The sequence below is a fragment of the Haliaeetus leucocephalus genome, unplaced genomic scaffold (genome assembly GCF_000737465.1).
Source record: "Haliaeetus leucocephalus isolate CR32 unplaced genomic scaffold, Haliaeetus_leucocephalus-4.0 Scaffold151, whole genome shotgun sequence".
Taxonomy (NCBI): domain Eukaryota; kingdom Metazoa; phylum Chordata; class Aves; order Accipitriformes; family Accipitridae; genus Haliaeetus; species Haliaeetus leucocephalus.
The window spans coordinates 7,182,301-7,196,261 of NW_010972587.1; the positions used below are offsets into that span (position 1 = coordinate 7,182,301).

Below are 13,961 nucleotides of genomic sequence, written 5' to 3' on the forward strand. Positions count from 1 at the left end.
CAGCAAATGCCAGGAGACCAATCAGTTAAAATACGATTCCCAAGTACCTGCAGACCTGCATGTGGAAAGTGTTGTCCTCCCTGCACTTGTTTTGGGTCCTAATTCAGCAATGCACGTGTGGAAGTGCCTTACTGCATCAGGACCAAAGACATTTAAATCACAAATGAAAAGACGGTCTACAACTAAATGCAGACGATAGGTTTAGGGACACAGATTATTCTGTGATTAAGTGGCTATATGTTTTATTGATCAGAAGGGGCATGAAAAGTGACACTTATTTCTTCCCGCTTCCACTTCAAATTCATTGACAGTTGTATTTTACTTATATTTTTCTTTCATCTTATTGTTAAATGTTGGCAAAGACTAGAATGGTAATTTTAGTGTGTATAAATAATTTATTGAATAATAATATATGAAAATGAATTCGATATGCTTCTCTATATGAATGACATTCTATTATTGAAATTTATTAATCAGCACATTCCACTCCATCAAATCTAAATTTTTTGAGGAAGAGGAGGAGAGGAGGTGGAGAGGCGGTTGGGAAAACTGCAGTACAGTGGGCTGACTAAATCTGAATACTTGGTCTCTGAAAATGCAGCTATCGGTGTAATTCAAATAATACTGATGAGATACAGAACAGTTATATGCAGTCATAATAACAATTTATATACTGTCAATATTAATAGCAGTGTCTGTTTGAGAATACAGTTTTAAAATAGGTACGTACAATTTTATTAAGTATAAAAAGACACCGTGCAGAGCACAATACAATATATTTCATCTTTAATTCTGCTAGTTCTCAAACTCCACTGTCTTAATTGATATTGTCACCAATGACCACTGGATAGAATTGCTTCTCTGTATAAAATGAGGCTTCTCTGGATGAATTCATGCTGTTTGGTTTTAAAAATGCAGTAATTTCCTTTCAATGGCTACTTACACTGATCAAACCCTGTCAAGACTTTTGGCTAGCCTGCATTTGGTTTCTAACATATGCTATGATGCTGCCATTTTCCCCTCTTTTGCTTTGCTTCTTTCTGAGAATAGATCCTTCAAAATATTAATTGTTTCTGACTTTGTTCCAAGTTCACAACCAGAACACTGGTTCAGACCATTTCTACATTCCTCCCGTTACTAAACTTACACTGACATCAGCTGGAGTTTTCAACATGCGAGGGTTCTCCCCTAAGCTCCTTTTCTCCCCCAGTCTTTTCTAATGAAGCATAGAAGGCATGCTGAAAATGATATATTTTTTAGAATTTGGGGGTTCCATTTTCTTATTTTCTTCAAAGTAGATGACATTGCCTTCCAGCTTTGACTATTTTCTTTGGAAAAGCAGACATGTAAACTTAAGAACTTAGTTATATATTTTGTTTGCACATTCCAATTTGGTTTGATTAAAAAAAAAAAAGTCAACTCTAACTTCAAATTGATTTAAATGATAATGTTTGAGTCCTAAAAGAAACAACTTGTACTTCCTCCTCTCTAAAATATATTAACATTAGACTGGAAAATAAAGTAAAGAATACAGAAAAGCTGAGATTATGCTGTCACATAATATCTGCCAAACAAAGCCTGGTCTTTTGCTAACATTAGCTTACTACATTTGCAATACATGCTAAGCAAAGACCCTATTTCTCTAACAGGTACATTCAGACAATATATATTTTATGGAATAAATATATAATATATCCAGTTATAGATTTCTGAATAGTAACTATAATAGATACAAGCAATACCTACATTTAAAAATACAGTTCTAGGATTCCCTAACTTTACTACTAATAAAATTAAAATTGACCTAAAACTTTCTCACTCTGATGCATAATAAAATATATGGAAACACCAAGAGTAAAAAGCCAATTGCTTCTACAAATGGAATACTTTATAAATATAGTAAATTGCTATTTCCAGAGGGAAAATTGAAAATTATAAACAGGAAGTTAGGTTAAAACAGCTCTACAATATATAGTACAAAGTGGCTATGAAGCGTGATGTATGAGTTTGATGTCTGTGGCAAAATTTTGAACTGATGTAGTTGTTAATTTCTGGAGATAACTGTAGAGAAAGATTCTGTCCCCCAAAGCAGCCAATCTTGATCTCCTTAAAAAAAAAAACTTTCAGTGACTACAGAAAGCCAACTGGCCAATTTGCCACAGTAAGGAGTGCAAGATTAGATCAAACAGAATTATTTGGAAGCCCTGGACTTCTTTGTTTCATAGGGTTTACCTATCATGCTGTTCTCATTAGGAACAGAGTCACAGAAGTACTATGTATCTGTGACTGCCGTGTGCTGAAAAGCTTTATCGTGAAGGTACCCTCCCTATGGCTGTCTTTACATTATTCTTGTATTGCACATTCTCCAGATGAATTCTGTTTTGTGTTCCCATAGTTGTTTCCTTTTGCTGGAATACTGAAGTACACCTCTGGTTGCTTGATTACTGAACTCTTGATTGAGGCTTTTTTTTTCTTGAGAATAACCTAGAATTAAAGAAACACATTTCTCAGAGCAAGCACAAGGAACTGAGGAATTATGTTGCCAGCTGTCTCTGCCTGCCTTTCTTCCCTTTCAGTTTGAAGAAAAATTTAAAATCAGGAAAAATACCTTATTTGCTAATGAAAAGATTTAGGTAACTTAAAAAAATGACAAAATTCCCATGAGACTGTGCCATTTGCATGTTCCTCTCCTGCAATGGCCCTATTTTACACAGAAACCCAAAACTTACCTTCATGAAATACTACTGTTTATACCTCCTGCCCGAGTTGAAGCCCCGAGGTGGGATTTAGATCCCACTCACAGCCTTTGTTTGCAACAACAAAGCTGGAATTCTGGTGGTCACAGGACAGGGGGTCTACAAGGTGGGTGTTTTCCCCTAAATGTCAACACAGGACAGCGTTAACATTAATAACGATGAAACCATCACTGGGAGCTTCAGTTTCTGACCATCTGGGGACTTTGAGTCACTTGTAGATTCTCACTGGTACAAACACGCTGTTTTGGGAACAGCTGGTATGAGATGTGGAGGATTGGGATGTAAGTCATTGCGACGTGCTTCCTACTTGATTTCGTTTGGGCAAATGGAGTGTATCTATACATGTATTTATGTCACAAACTCTCACTGACTTCAGAAAAACTGCATATAGGGAGAATCTCTGTACCTCACGTCATGTGTTTTGACTGCACCGGGAAACTTGTAAGCCTCTCAGAAGCTACTGTAATATTGAATGTCAGTCAAGAGCGAATGAAATACTTCCTACCAAACTGGAGATGAGAAGTAAGCACTTGTATGTTCCCTGCGGAGTCACCACAGAGCGATGTTTGGGTTCCCTATAGCAGGGAAGGGACTAGGAAGACTTTTCTTCATGTACCAGCAGCAGATCCTGATGTTTTCTTGCAGAGCGGTAACAGACTAGTTGAAAATACATTAAAATCTGTCTAAATCTGGTAGCATATTCTTACTTGTCACAGATGCTCTGGTTTTTAATTAAAAAACATTCCCAGGAACAACAGACTTCTTACACAGCCTTGCTTGCAGGTAAGCCTGGGCTGCCTAGTGGCTATTGATCTCGGGGTTATTAGCTGGAAATTGGCTCCAGAGTTTGTTACGGCTTTTCACTTCTTTTCAAAATGCATTTTTACCAGGACAGTCCGTGTGGAGATGTACTAAAGAATGAGCTCCGATCATCCTCCCTGCAGTATGGCCTTGCTGGGGCCCTGCCTGTTCCTGAACCCCCATCCCCGGACTCCCCTCGCCCTGCCCGTGGCCCAGGACCCCACGTCACCCCCCGGGGCCGTCAGCCCCCAACCCAGCCACACGGCAGCAGGGCCGCTCTCCAGCCCCGTCCCGACGGACCCCTGGATCCCGGGGAGCTGCTGGCCCAGGCAGGGTGCCGTCAGGGGGCTTTAGGGAAGACCACTGAATCCTCTCACCTACGACATATGGTTTTGCTGTGTGGTTTGCTGCTGTTGCTGCTGCTGAATGAGCAATTGCTGCTGTTGCCGGCGCCGGGCTGTCCTCAGTTTTTCGAAGCGAGCCTCCATCTCCTCCAGCACCTTGGGAGTGTAGCGTACCACCAGCTTGACGCTGTCCTTGGCCGCCTTCAGCAGCTCCACCGCCTTCTCGTGGTGTTCTCCTTCCACGCTCTGGGAGCAGGGAGAACAGATTTAATAACGGTAAAGCTGCTTCGATCTACAGCTCTGCCCCCTTTTTCATACGGAAAGACTGTCGGGGTTTTAGGAAATCTCTGCACCTTACATTTTTCAAGGGGCCATCAAGGGAAAGCGTTAAGTAAGATTTATGCGCTGCTGGGTATGCATTCATCTTCTTATTTTAAACAACCCTAATCTGTTTTAGGTTGCACTACAAACCTGATTTCTGATCTGCGTGAAAAGGAGGGGAAATACTCAATGAGCTTTATGCAAACAAAAACAATGTTAAAAAAACCCAAACCCCTCAGTAAAAACCCAAACGAACTGTTTGCAAGGTACAAAAATAAAATCCTATTTAAATGTGGGTAAGAAATGAAGAAATTGCAAGTTTGAAATGGCAATTCCTTTCTTACACCCTGGCCCTGTTTGGATCCCGCAGGGAATGACATGTGGTGATTAAGCAGTCGCTGAGCTGCAGGCGAAGGAGCGTGCCCGCTGCTCCTGGGGACAACCCGCGTCTTAGAGAGTTAATGGCATTGATCACACAGTTAACATTTATGTGACATGGGTTCTCTACTGGAAATAAACTAGTCGTTATCTGGTTTGTTGTAAGCAATCAAACACTAACAACTGAAACATTGCAAGTTCTTGCTGAAGGAATATATATTTTCCCTCCTTTTCTGCAAAATGTTTTATAGTAAGATGATATCTGCTGTTAAATCAGAAGTATTCCCAAAGGGGCTCAAGCTCTGATTTCTGTGCTAGCATTGTTTGAAACAGTCAATTTCCAAAAGGGGGAGGTGACTTGGCTGTGAAAAGAGTATTTAATTTCTACCATTAAGTGGACTGACCAGAGCGCTTTTCAGGCATGTGGATTGTTCCACACCTTAAGAGAAAGGAAGAAATTTTCTAATGGTGTATGATTGCACATGTGTGTTGTAGGCTATATTCCAACAAACAAAAGTATCTCTGCACAGAAGAAAAAAGCCTGCACACCTGAGATCTTCACAGGGATTTTAGACCATTTAAAAATAAGTAATTTTCTTCCCACATAAAATAACTCAAGTTTTACTACATGCTGTGGTTTAAAACTCTTATGTATACCATGCAATTTAAAATGAAACTATACCCGTAGGCTTCCAAAGAGAAGCAGCAGCATTCAAAATATTTGAAGTTCAATTCATGCTAAAAGAATAACTTAGCATCGTTATAGCAACTGTCAGAAGAAAATTCTTTCTATTTTCATCTCTCCTATTTGACTGAGTAGCATTGTGCAAGAACAGTGAATAAGAATTACTTCTGCTGTGGCACACTATGAGCTAGAAATAATGACTTAAAAGTTTCAAAAAGCAGACACAATACACTTCTATATAAATAATATAAACAACACAATTCAAGCTTATTGCCTTGCTATTTATCTTCCTTCTGTTAAATATCCTTCAAGATATCAACACAAATAATTATTTCATGTCTGGGTCAACTGACTGGACTCAAGAGTTTCTACAGAAATGTTAAGATGCTTTGAAAATATTAATGCAAGTTAGAGAAATGATGAATGTCATTTCAGGTGCTGAAATGATTACCAGAAACAGAGAAAACCTTGAAGTAAACATACATTCGATTGTTGAAATAAATGACTTTTTGTTTTTGAACTGTATGTTTATGAAATTCCTCCAGTAGGTCTCCTATTCAAAGATCTTAAAGAAAACTCATGATCCGTGATCACCAGATTTGTTAGAAATTGTGATTGGGATAAATCTGCTGAACAAGCACTGCTACCCAAAAGTAATTTGGAGAAAAAAAAGTGTTTCCTTACAAATATTTGAAAAAGAGGAAATTGTTGTTGCATAAGAAACAGTGAATGTGTCTAATGCTCCAGAGCTAAAATAAACAGCTACAGATGCACAGGGTGTTTTATGAAATTGCTTTAATGAACAGATCACAGATACAAATTAAAACCTCTTCCCCAAGTCCCCTATCCCATAACTCCTCAATGTTAGAATAGGCAATCATACCTAACAAATACTGTAACTATCTTTTATAACTCATTGCTTTGTGGCTGGCTTTGATACTGGCTTTTGTAAACAGAGTTCTCACCTTAAGAGGTATTGTATAAAATTTGGCATTGTTTTCTATTTCATTTTTTGCTTGTGAATTGTGTTCAGTATGACGTGGTATGGACATCCAGAGGAAATGACAGTGTATTCAGTGTTGTCGTGGTTAGTTTTGCTGTGGAACAGTATGAATTTAGAACAGGCTATGAACAAAAATTGTAATTGCCCAAGCTACATGAAGTAGCTAAAATATTCATTTGCTTTCAAAGAGTTGGATGTTCTAACTGACACCAATAAGCAATTGTGATTGTATCTGTTCTGTAGGGGAGTAACAAGATGGTGTACTTTAATACTTCATACAACTTAGTAAACTGGATTTAATTCATGATTGCCTGTTTTCTTTCCCATTTGCCTCCAGCCTTGTTCTTCCAGTTTACAGCCAGTATTTTCTGATTAGAAATGAAGGGTTTGACTTTGTTGCTATCCAGGTCAACGGAAAACTCCCATCGACTTGAACAGTAGTGATACAGAATTAAGCCTAAAGCTCTGAACCATAAGCAAAGAGGGGAAAATAACAAAGGCAAAGTAAAAGATAGTGCTGCTAAAAATGAATCCTACTCTCCAAACATACCTGACTCAGGTCTTAACAACTACAGTCTTCAGCTGCTATTAATATGATTGCTATACTTGCTCTTAATGTCTTCGTTGCTGCTTGCACTCATATTTCCAAGGCATTACAAATGCTTCACCTGCATAGTGGTAGCTGCACAACTGAAAAAGCAGAGCCCCTTGGAGTAGGGAAAAGAGCTCCTCCAGCGAAAGAGGTTGTTTTGCTGTTTGAATTCTTCTGCCTCTGCAAACCTCTGAGGCTGTGCTGGCGAGGGACTCCTGCTGGAATCGGTCATGCTTGTACAAGGGATTTTACTGACTGGGTTATACTGGCTGGGGACATTGTGAGGATCTGACACACTCATGTTACTTTAGAACCGCCCACCAAACACGGGATTTAATAAATTTGTTTCGGCATGTATATCGTTATTTAATATGCATTTTAAATTACATATATTTATATATACTTATGCCTTTATTTCCATTATTGCATTGGGAGATTGCATCAAAAAGAAGGATGCAAAAATACTGTAGAGACAAGAACAGGTGAAAGAACTGCAGATATGGTGTGGGGAAACACCAACCATTACTGTCTCCAGGTTCACAGACTTGTCATAAATATAAGAGAAAAAAATCCCACTCTCTTGCAGACAAAAAAGAGAATCTGACTGTTACCCCACAAGTTGAGAAACTGAGGACAATATTTCTATTAGGTATATGTAAACAAATGCTTGGGTGACAAATTAGCCATTATAAATCTAATTTGCATCCCCTTCTGTATCTGACTCACACCAGGTATCTGACAAACACAGAATCTTTGCCAGATATGAACAGCCACCAGCAAGTGCTTTTGCTGAGCCATCTGCAGCGCTTACTGCTTTCAATTTCCTTTACTTTTAGGGGGTGTGGGACAAAAGCGTGTAACAAAATCCCCAGCATAATGAGAAAACACTTTTTTTAACATCCGGTGAAACAGCTCAAGGAACAGTCATCCCAGTCATGCTGGGATAACGAATCTGGATTCTGAACACACCGCTCTAATTTTATGTTGATAATTATAAAGTTGGATAACCACCAACTGCTGAGCACAAACAAGTTACAGATATTTCATTTTCATTTCATGTTCCACTGCTGAGCCGTCTGTTGTATTGTACATACTGTATATTATTTGCTTTTCTCCAGCTAAATTAAGAGAAGCACAGAGTGAACTAGTCCCAGTGAACAATGTTAAATTTAGACTTTTTTCCTCCTGTCTGAAGCTGTCTGCAAACAAATTACCGCTTCTATAATTTTTGCCTTTTTATGAATTACATTGTATGGGCTTAATTCAGCCCAAGATTGGTTTATGAATATTGGCTCATAGGCATTATTTCAAGTATGCAATTGCAATTCAAACTTCAAATCCTGTTGTTTAGACTCCAAACACAAAAATATTTCTGTTGCATCTCTGAATCAACATTCTCGTGTGCCTACATGCAATTGGGAGTTTTATATTGTGGTTTTTTTGCTACATTAGCTTAATATATATTCTACAGCACATTAATCAATTTTTTTGAAGAGAGTATCATGAAATAGGGGTGACAACAGAGTCAAATTCAATATATCTTGACATCTGAACGTTCACCACTTTCTTCCCCAGTATTTGGCTAGATGCTGTTGACAGTAAAAGGATTTTTCAAGAACCATCCGTCAGTCAGTGGTTATGAACTCTTTTTACCTGCCTTTTTATTCACCTGTTGAAAGAAGCGGTGAACAACAACAAAATTATTTGATCTACTTCCAATCAGTGAAGTTCAGGCAATTTACTTCATTAAATGTTCAGCTGATTTCTTTTTCACTGAGACTAAATAATCTTTTCAGTGGGTTTTCTTTTTTTGTTTTGTATCTTTTCTTTCTCATTGTGTACTGGGGCAAGCTAGCTTCCAGACCAATTATTTCTCTTTTGAGAACATGATGGTTGATAGAAGTGGTAAAGTCTGTCTGAAGTGTTGCACTGATACTTTGTTTCAAGAGAAAGGGAATAGCTGTTGCTGAGAGAAACATATGATAACATGAAAGCATGTAGAAAACAGCATTTTTTCACTCTTCATGGGCTTGCAACAAAGAAGAAATTTAAGTTGGAAAGTCTTATATTTATGACTGGATTCAGGAATTGCTCCTACGTGCCTTTGGTGCATTTAAATAGGAGGTTTAGAGAGAGGTTTTGCATAAAAAAGAATTATGTTTTCATTAAGAGAAGTGTAGGGTTATATGAATGAGTATGCTTACCTTTTCAGTACTTTACATTCCCTTCTAAAAGGGAACAAAAAGCAAGATGAAAGGCAGAATTTGACCCATATCATGTAGTCAGAGCCTTACTTTTCCTCTCTATTCCAACAGCCCTTTTATTTTTACCTCCATATTGACATTCACAGCAAAACTACCACAAAACACTCCACCCTGAAGTATTGACTTACATGAAAAACAACTATGTAAAAAATGTATCTTTTTACTGAGAATACATGCGCCCTGTATGTGTACATCTGTACCGCTGATTTTTCTGACAAAAATATCATAGCTGGATGAATGTCACTGAAAGAAATCTGGAATGCACCTTCCATTGCAAATGAGCACCAAATGTGCTTCCCAAATTTATTTTGATTTTATGTGTTCAAAGGTTCTGAAGTCCACAAGACTACAGAAGTGCCACTAAGGCATCACCGTGCTAGGAACGGGCGATGTGCCTCAGGAGCTATGAAGCGCAAGGACAACAAAGTCTGTTATTATGCTTTTACTGTAAAAGGAATTTGCAGAATTATCAATTACAAAGACATAGCTTCCTTGGAAATTAAGCATGTGGTATGGATTTGAAATTAAGCTCTTCAAGCACTCCACTACAACAGAAATTGTAGTGGCACAAAGCTGTTGATGCAGCTTTGCCTCACTACACCACAAATGCACAATAGAGGTCTCTCACAGAGCTAATTCTTTTTGTTTTATGTGGCTGCATTTTAAATCGTGGTATTATAACAGCTGTGAAAAATGAAAATCCAGATGAAAATGAAAGCTCTATCAAATTTCCACATACCACTCCATTAACTGAAAGCAGCTGGTCCCCCCGTTTGAGCCCTCCATGCCTTTCTGCCACTCCTCCAGGAATGATGCGAGAAATATAAATAGGTGAATTTTGTTCCTTTCCTCCCATGACATTAAAGCCCAGGCCTTCATCAGTCTTTGGCAGCTCCACCACTCGTGGGTGTGAATGGCCTTCGCTTGCAGCAAAAGCAGCAACTGTTGCCTGGAAGAAAAAAATGAGTGATTTGGCTATGCGGGGAGAACACTGATATACACTCTGTTGTTCATCTGCAGGAAGAATTCACTCCTGTGAAAACATTTTAGTATCTTACTCTTTTTCTGATTATCTGAAAGCATTTTAAAAATATTAAGTTCCATGCTAATGCTTTTGAAATAAAGGAATAAGCAGAGGAATAGAGAGTTTAGGTGACTTGTCAAAAGATAACGCAGAAAGTTAGCAGCAGAGCCAGAAGTAGGCACCGGGAAGCCTGACTGCATGGTGGTGAACACTTATGATCACTAGTGCATTTCTTCATTGCCTTTTCACAGGGAGAAAATTTATTACTGTGGAATAAGAGAGTGTTCCTAATTGAAATAAAGTGGATGAACTGAATTGTTAACTCTGCTCTGCTTTCAGAGGTACAGAATTATTTATTTTATTCTTTGGACACAGAAAAAATCCTAAAAGGATATTCTTATTTTAAAAAGTTTAGTTTATAAACTTTATGAAATCTTGCAAACTAAATAACTCCTGAAACAGGAATATGAGTTTTTATAAAATAATTGGATCAAAACTTTCATTGAAAAATTAAATCTTAAGACAATGGATTTATAAATCAATTAGAAAAATCCTATATTGTTAATCTTAGTCTAGCAAAAAAAAAAAAAGTAACAAACTGTAAAGCTTGCATCCAGAAAAATATTACATCTCATACTTCACTTTTTACTACAAGTATTTTCCTACTTACAGATCTTAGTAAATCATTAAATAAACATTAGGAAAATCTTTTATCCTTTTCAGCGTGTGTTTGTAGTCCAAACTGCTCGAACAATTCTGCATTACGCTAATGTTCTTTGAGCATCCTAGTAACGCTTGTGCTTAATAGAAGCTAGTGGATGATGTGACATAATGGATCATTCTCAGTTACATGTTTTTGCACATGCAGACCTTGTCATCATGCATACATTTTATGTCAGACATGAATGCACTAGGAGAATGCAATGCAGACAGCCCAGAAATAACCAGGAAATATTGCGATATTGAAACATTGCTCTGTAACCCTGCTGTTCTATATGAATAAGAAATGAGAATGGCAAACACTAATTGGATTTCTCCCCATTTACTATACAACATAGCAGTAATTTCTATGTTTACCTGCAGTGTAGACAAATCAGGATTTCATATACACATTTCTCTATATAGAACGATAGACCTTACAAATTTACATTGTCCATTGACTTTCAATTAGAAGAAGGTTAAAATCAGAAGAACAGCCTACAGAAAAGAATATTCTACTTAGTAAGGAAAATACACTGCAATTTAGTGTATATTAGGTTATTTGCTGGCTACTATACAGCTTGCTTCTCTAAAATACTGTAGAAATCATTTTGTAACACACTCCCAACCTTCATCTTCTGATACAGTTTTAAATTAAAATGTCTTAACTTAAATACATAATGGTAAGATCTTAGTTCCATTAGGATTTCAAGGAGTTTTGTCACTAACTTCACAGGAGTGGGACCATAAAGAAATATCTCCAAAAAAGATTTATGGCTTTTGCAGGTTTACCTGTTTTACCTGCATAATATCTGCTATACCACCCAGAAGATAGTGTTGAGTACAAAATGATAATGGGAAAAAGAAAGCCATGGTGGATCTTCCTGTTTGGAAGCATCTATCTTTGTGTATGTTATGAAAATACAGAGCATATTTCATAGTGGCACATAGAATGGGTTCTTTCATGGTTGTGTGAATTTCCTTAGAAAATTATCATTTTAGTAGTAGCAGTAATGTAGCTGTCATGGTCTAAGGATATGAGAGAGGCAGGTCCACATGGACGAAGAGACAATATATTTTATTATAACAGGTAATGCATCAGAAAAAATGGGCTTGCGTTTGGCTGTGGAGTCTCTTGATCAGGCCATTTTTGTCACTGTTCATCCTTACCACTTGCTGAGTACCTACAGTTCCCATTAGTTAAAAGTAGAATGTTGACTGTTTAGTTTCTATCTCCCAAATCATTGTGTCCTCTCTGAATAAGCTGTATGGGAAAACAGTCCATTAAAATATTGGTTGTCGCAGGCAGACTTCTACAGAATGAACCAGTAGATTTGCTTTTGCAAAGCAACTTTTCAAAAAGCATCAAATTCCATAAAATCATTCTCTTTTCTTAAGCTACAGAAGCAGCATAAAGGTTGAAATTTTCCATTATGATTGTTACCTGGGAAGTAGCACTGGTTCTAGACTCTGGGCTGCCACTGATGTCTAAATTTTCTTACAGTGTACACACGAATACCTGAAACACACACGCGCACAGTCAATTACTAGGTCACTTTGGTAACATGTATTTCAACAGTTGCACGTATCCTACCTTTGCAGTGGCCCTGGCTCGGAATTCGGGGCAGCCATTAACAGTTATGGTTTCATGCATGTATTGATACACCTAAAACGTTCATGAAAATAAAATGAAATTAATTATAGAAGCAAAACAAGGACTATATATTAAGCCAGACAGGACTGTCCCTTTCCCTCATAAGGCTATGTTTCATTAATGCTCTATTCATGCTATCACATAGTCAAGTGTCTGCTAAAGTTGTGCATGCTTAGGTTTACAGAGAACATCAATCTGTGTTTCTCATGACACTTTGCAAACTTAACTGTACATCTTCCAACATGATTCCCTTCCCATCTCTGGCACGTCACTTCCCCAAACCAGGACAGTTAGGTTCTATGTTATCAAAAATTGGTGTCTCCAGGCAACTGATTTGAATGCAAATGATGTGAACTGATTTGAGTGGTGTCTTAGCTTCCAACAATGGCTTCTTTGTTCTCTGAACTTTCCTAGGAACTAAAGATTTAGGAGACTGATGTTAAAAAAATATGTAAGTTGTTCAGCATACAACTGCTGAAGAGTGGAAGTGAAAATTAAATTTTGCAGAAAGGCCACAGTACTGGTTTCCATCAACCATAGCTAGGAATAGCAAAAAGGGCTGGCAGTCTGGTAGGTCAGACATGGACAATGGGTAAGATTATCCTTTAGAAAGGAATCGTACATTCACATAAATGGCATAAAATCAACATTGCCAATATGTACAAACTTCTGTCTATTGTTTTTTTCTGGTATACACTCTTGGCCCACTTTCTTTGGTCCTTAACTCTCCCTTTTAAACATTTTCAGTAAGGAGAAAGGAAAAGGCTCTCTCACACTGCCTTTGTTCTCTAGATTTGTCACATTCTTAGATGAAAAATATCAAAAAATGCCATGATGTGAGCCAGCCATTTTGAAAGCAAACTTAAAATATAAAAATATTTATATACAGCATATGGAATTTTTTTTTGAAAGACAAAGGTGAATGCAAACAAACAAAACATTTGATTTAATTTTCTTATAAAACCACCAAACCTAAAAAAATGTTCCTCTGTGCCACTGATTTACTCCGGGCATTTTCTTGACCTACTTCATCAGGAATTTTGTCTTTACATGTGCTTTATGTCTTCTTTACATGTGCTTTATGTCTCAGGCTGCATTCCTCAGAGAGAACCTTTGCTGGTAAAGTATGTTAGGTTTTACAGCAATCTCTTAGGGTCCTCGAGGAGTGCAGATTCAATCGTACCTTCAAAAATATATTTACCTTTCACTGATTTGGTTCTACTTCAGCAGGAGTGCCAAAACTTCCCTCTTTGGTAATGTAAATGCTACTCTGGCAGAGAAGGGGTCAGATCCTGTACTTAATTGACTTATCCCTGGAGATATTTAAAAGACATGTAGATGTGGCACTTAGGGACACAGTTTAGTGGTGGACTTGGCGGTGTTAGGTTCGCACTTACACTTGATGATCTTAAAGGTCTTTTCCAACCTAAATGATTCTAC

At 37.7% G+C, this 13,961-nt stretch overlaps 1 protein-coding gene across 1 annotated transcript in view; it reads right to left on the minus strand.

Annotated features, from left to right (window-relative positions):
• Positions 1-372: 372 nt before the first annotated feature.
• Positions 373-13,961, minus strand: part of LIN7A (lin-7 homolog A (C. elegans)) — a 96,185-nt gene continuing 82,596 nt past the window's right edge. The window contains exons 3-6 of the mRNA XM_010561970.1: positions 12,462-12,533; positions 9,884-10,093; positions 3,935-4,147; positions 373-2,484 (exon numbers count right to left, since the gene is read on the minus strand). Coding sequence (XP_010560272.1) covers positions 3,935-4,147; positions 9,884-10,093; positions 12,462-12,533 — 495 coding nt within the window. The 3' untranslated portion in view covers positions 373-2,484. The remainder of the gene's footprint in view (positions 2,485-3,934; positions 4,148-9,883; positions 10,094-12,461; positions 12,534-13,961) is intronic.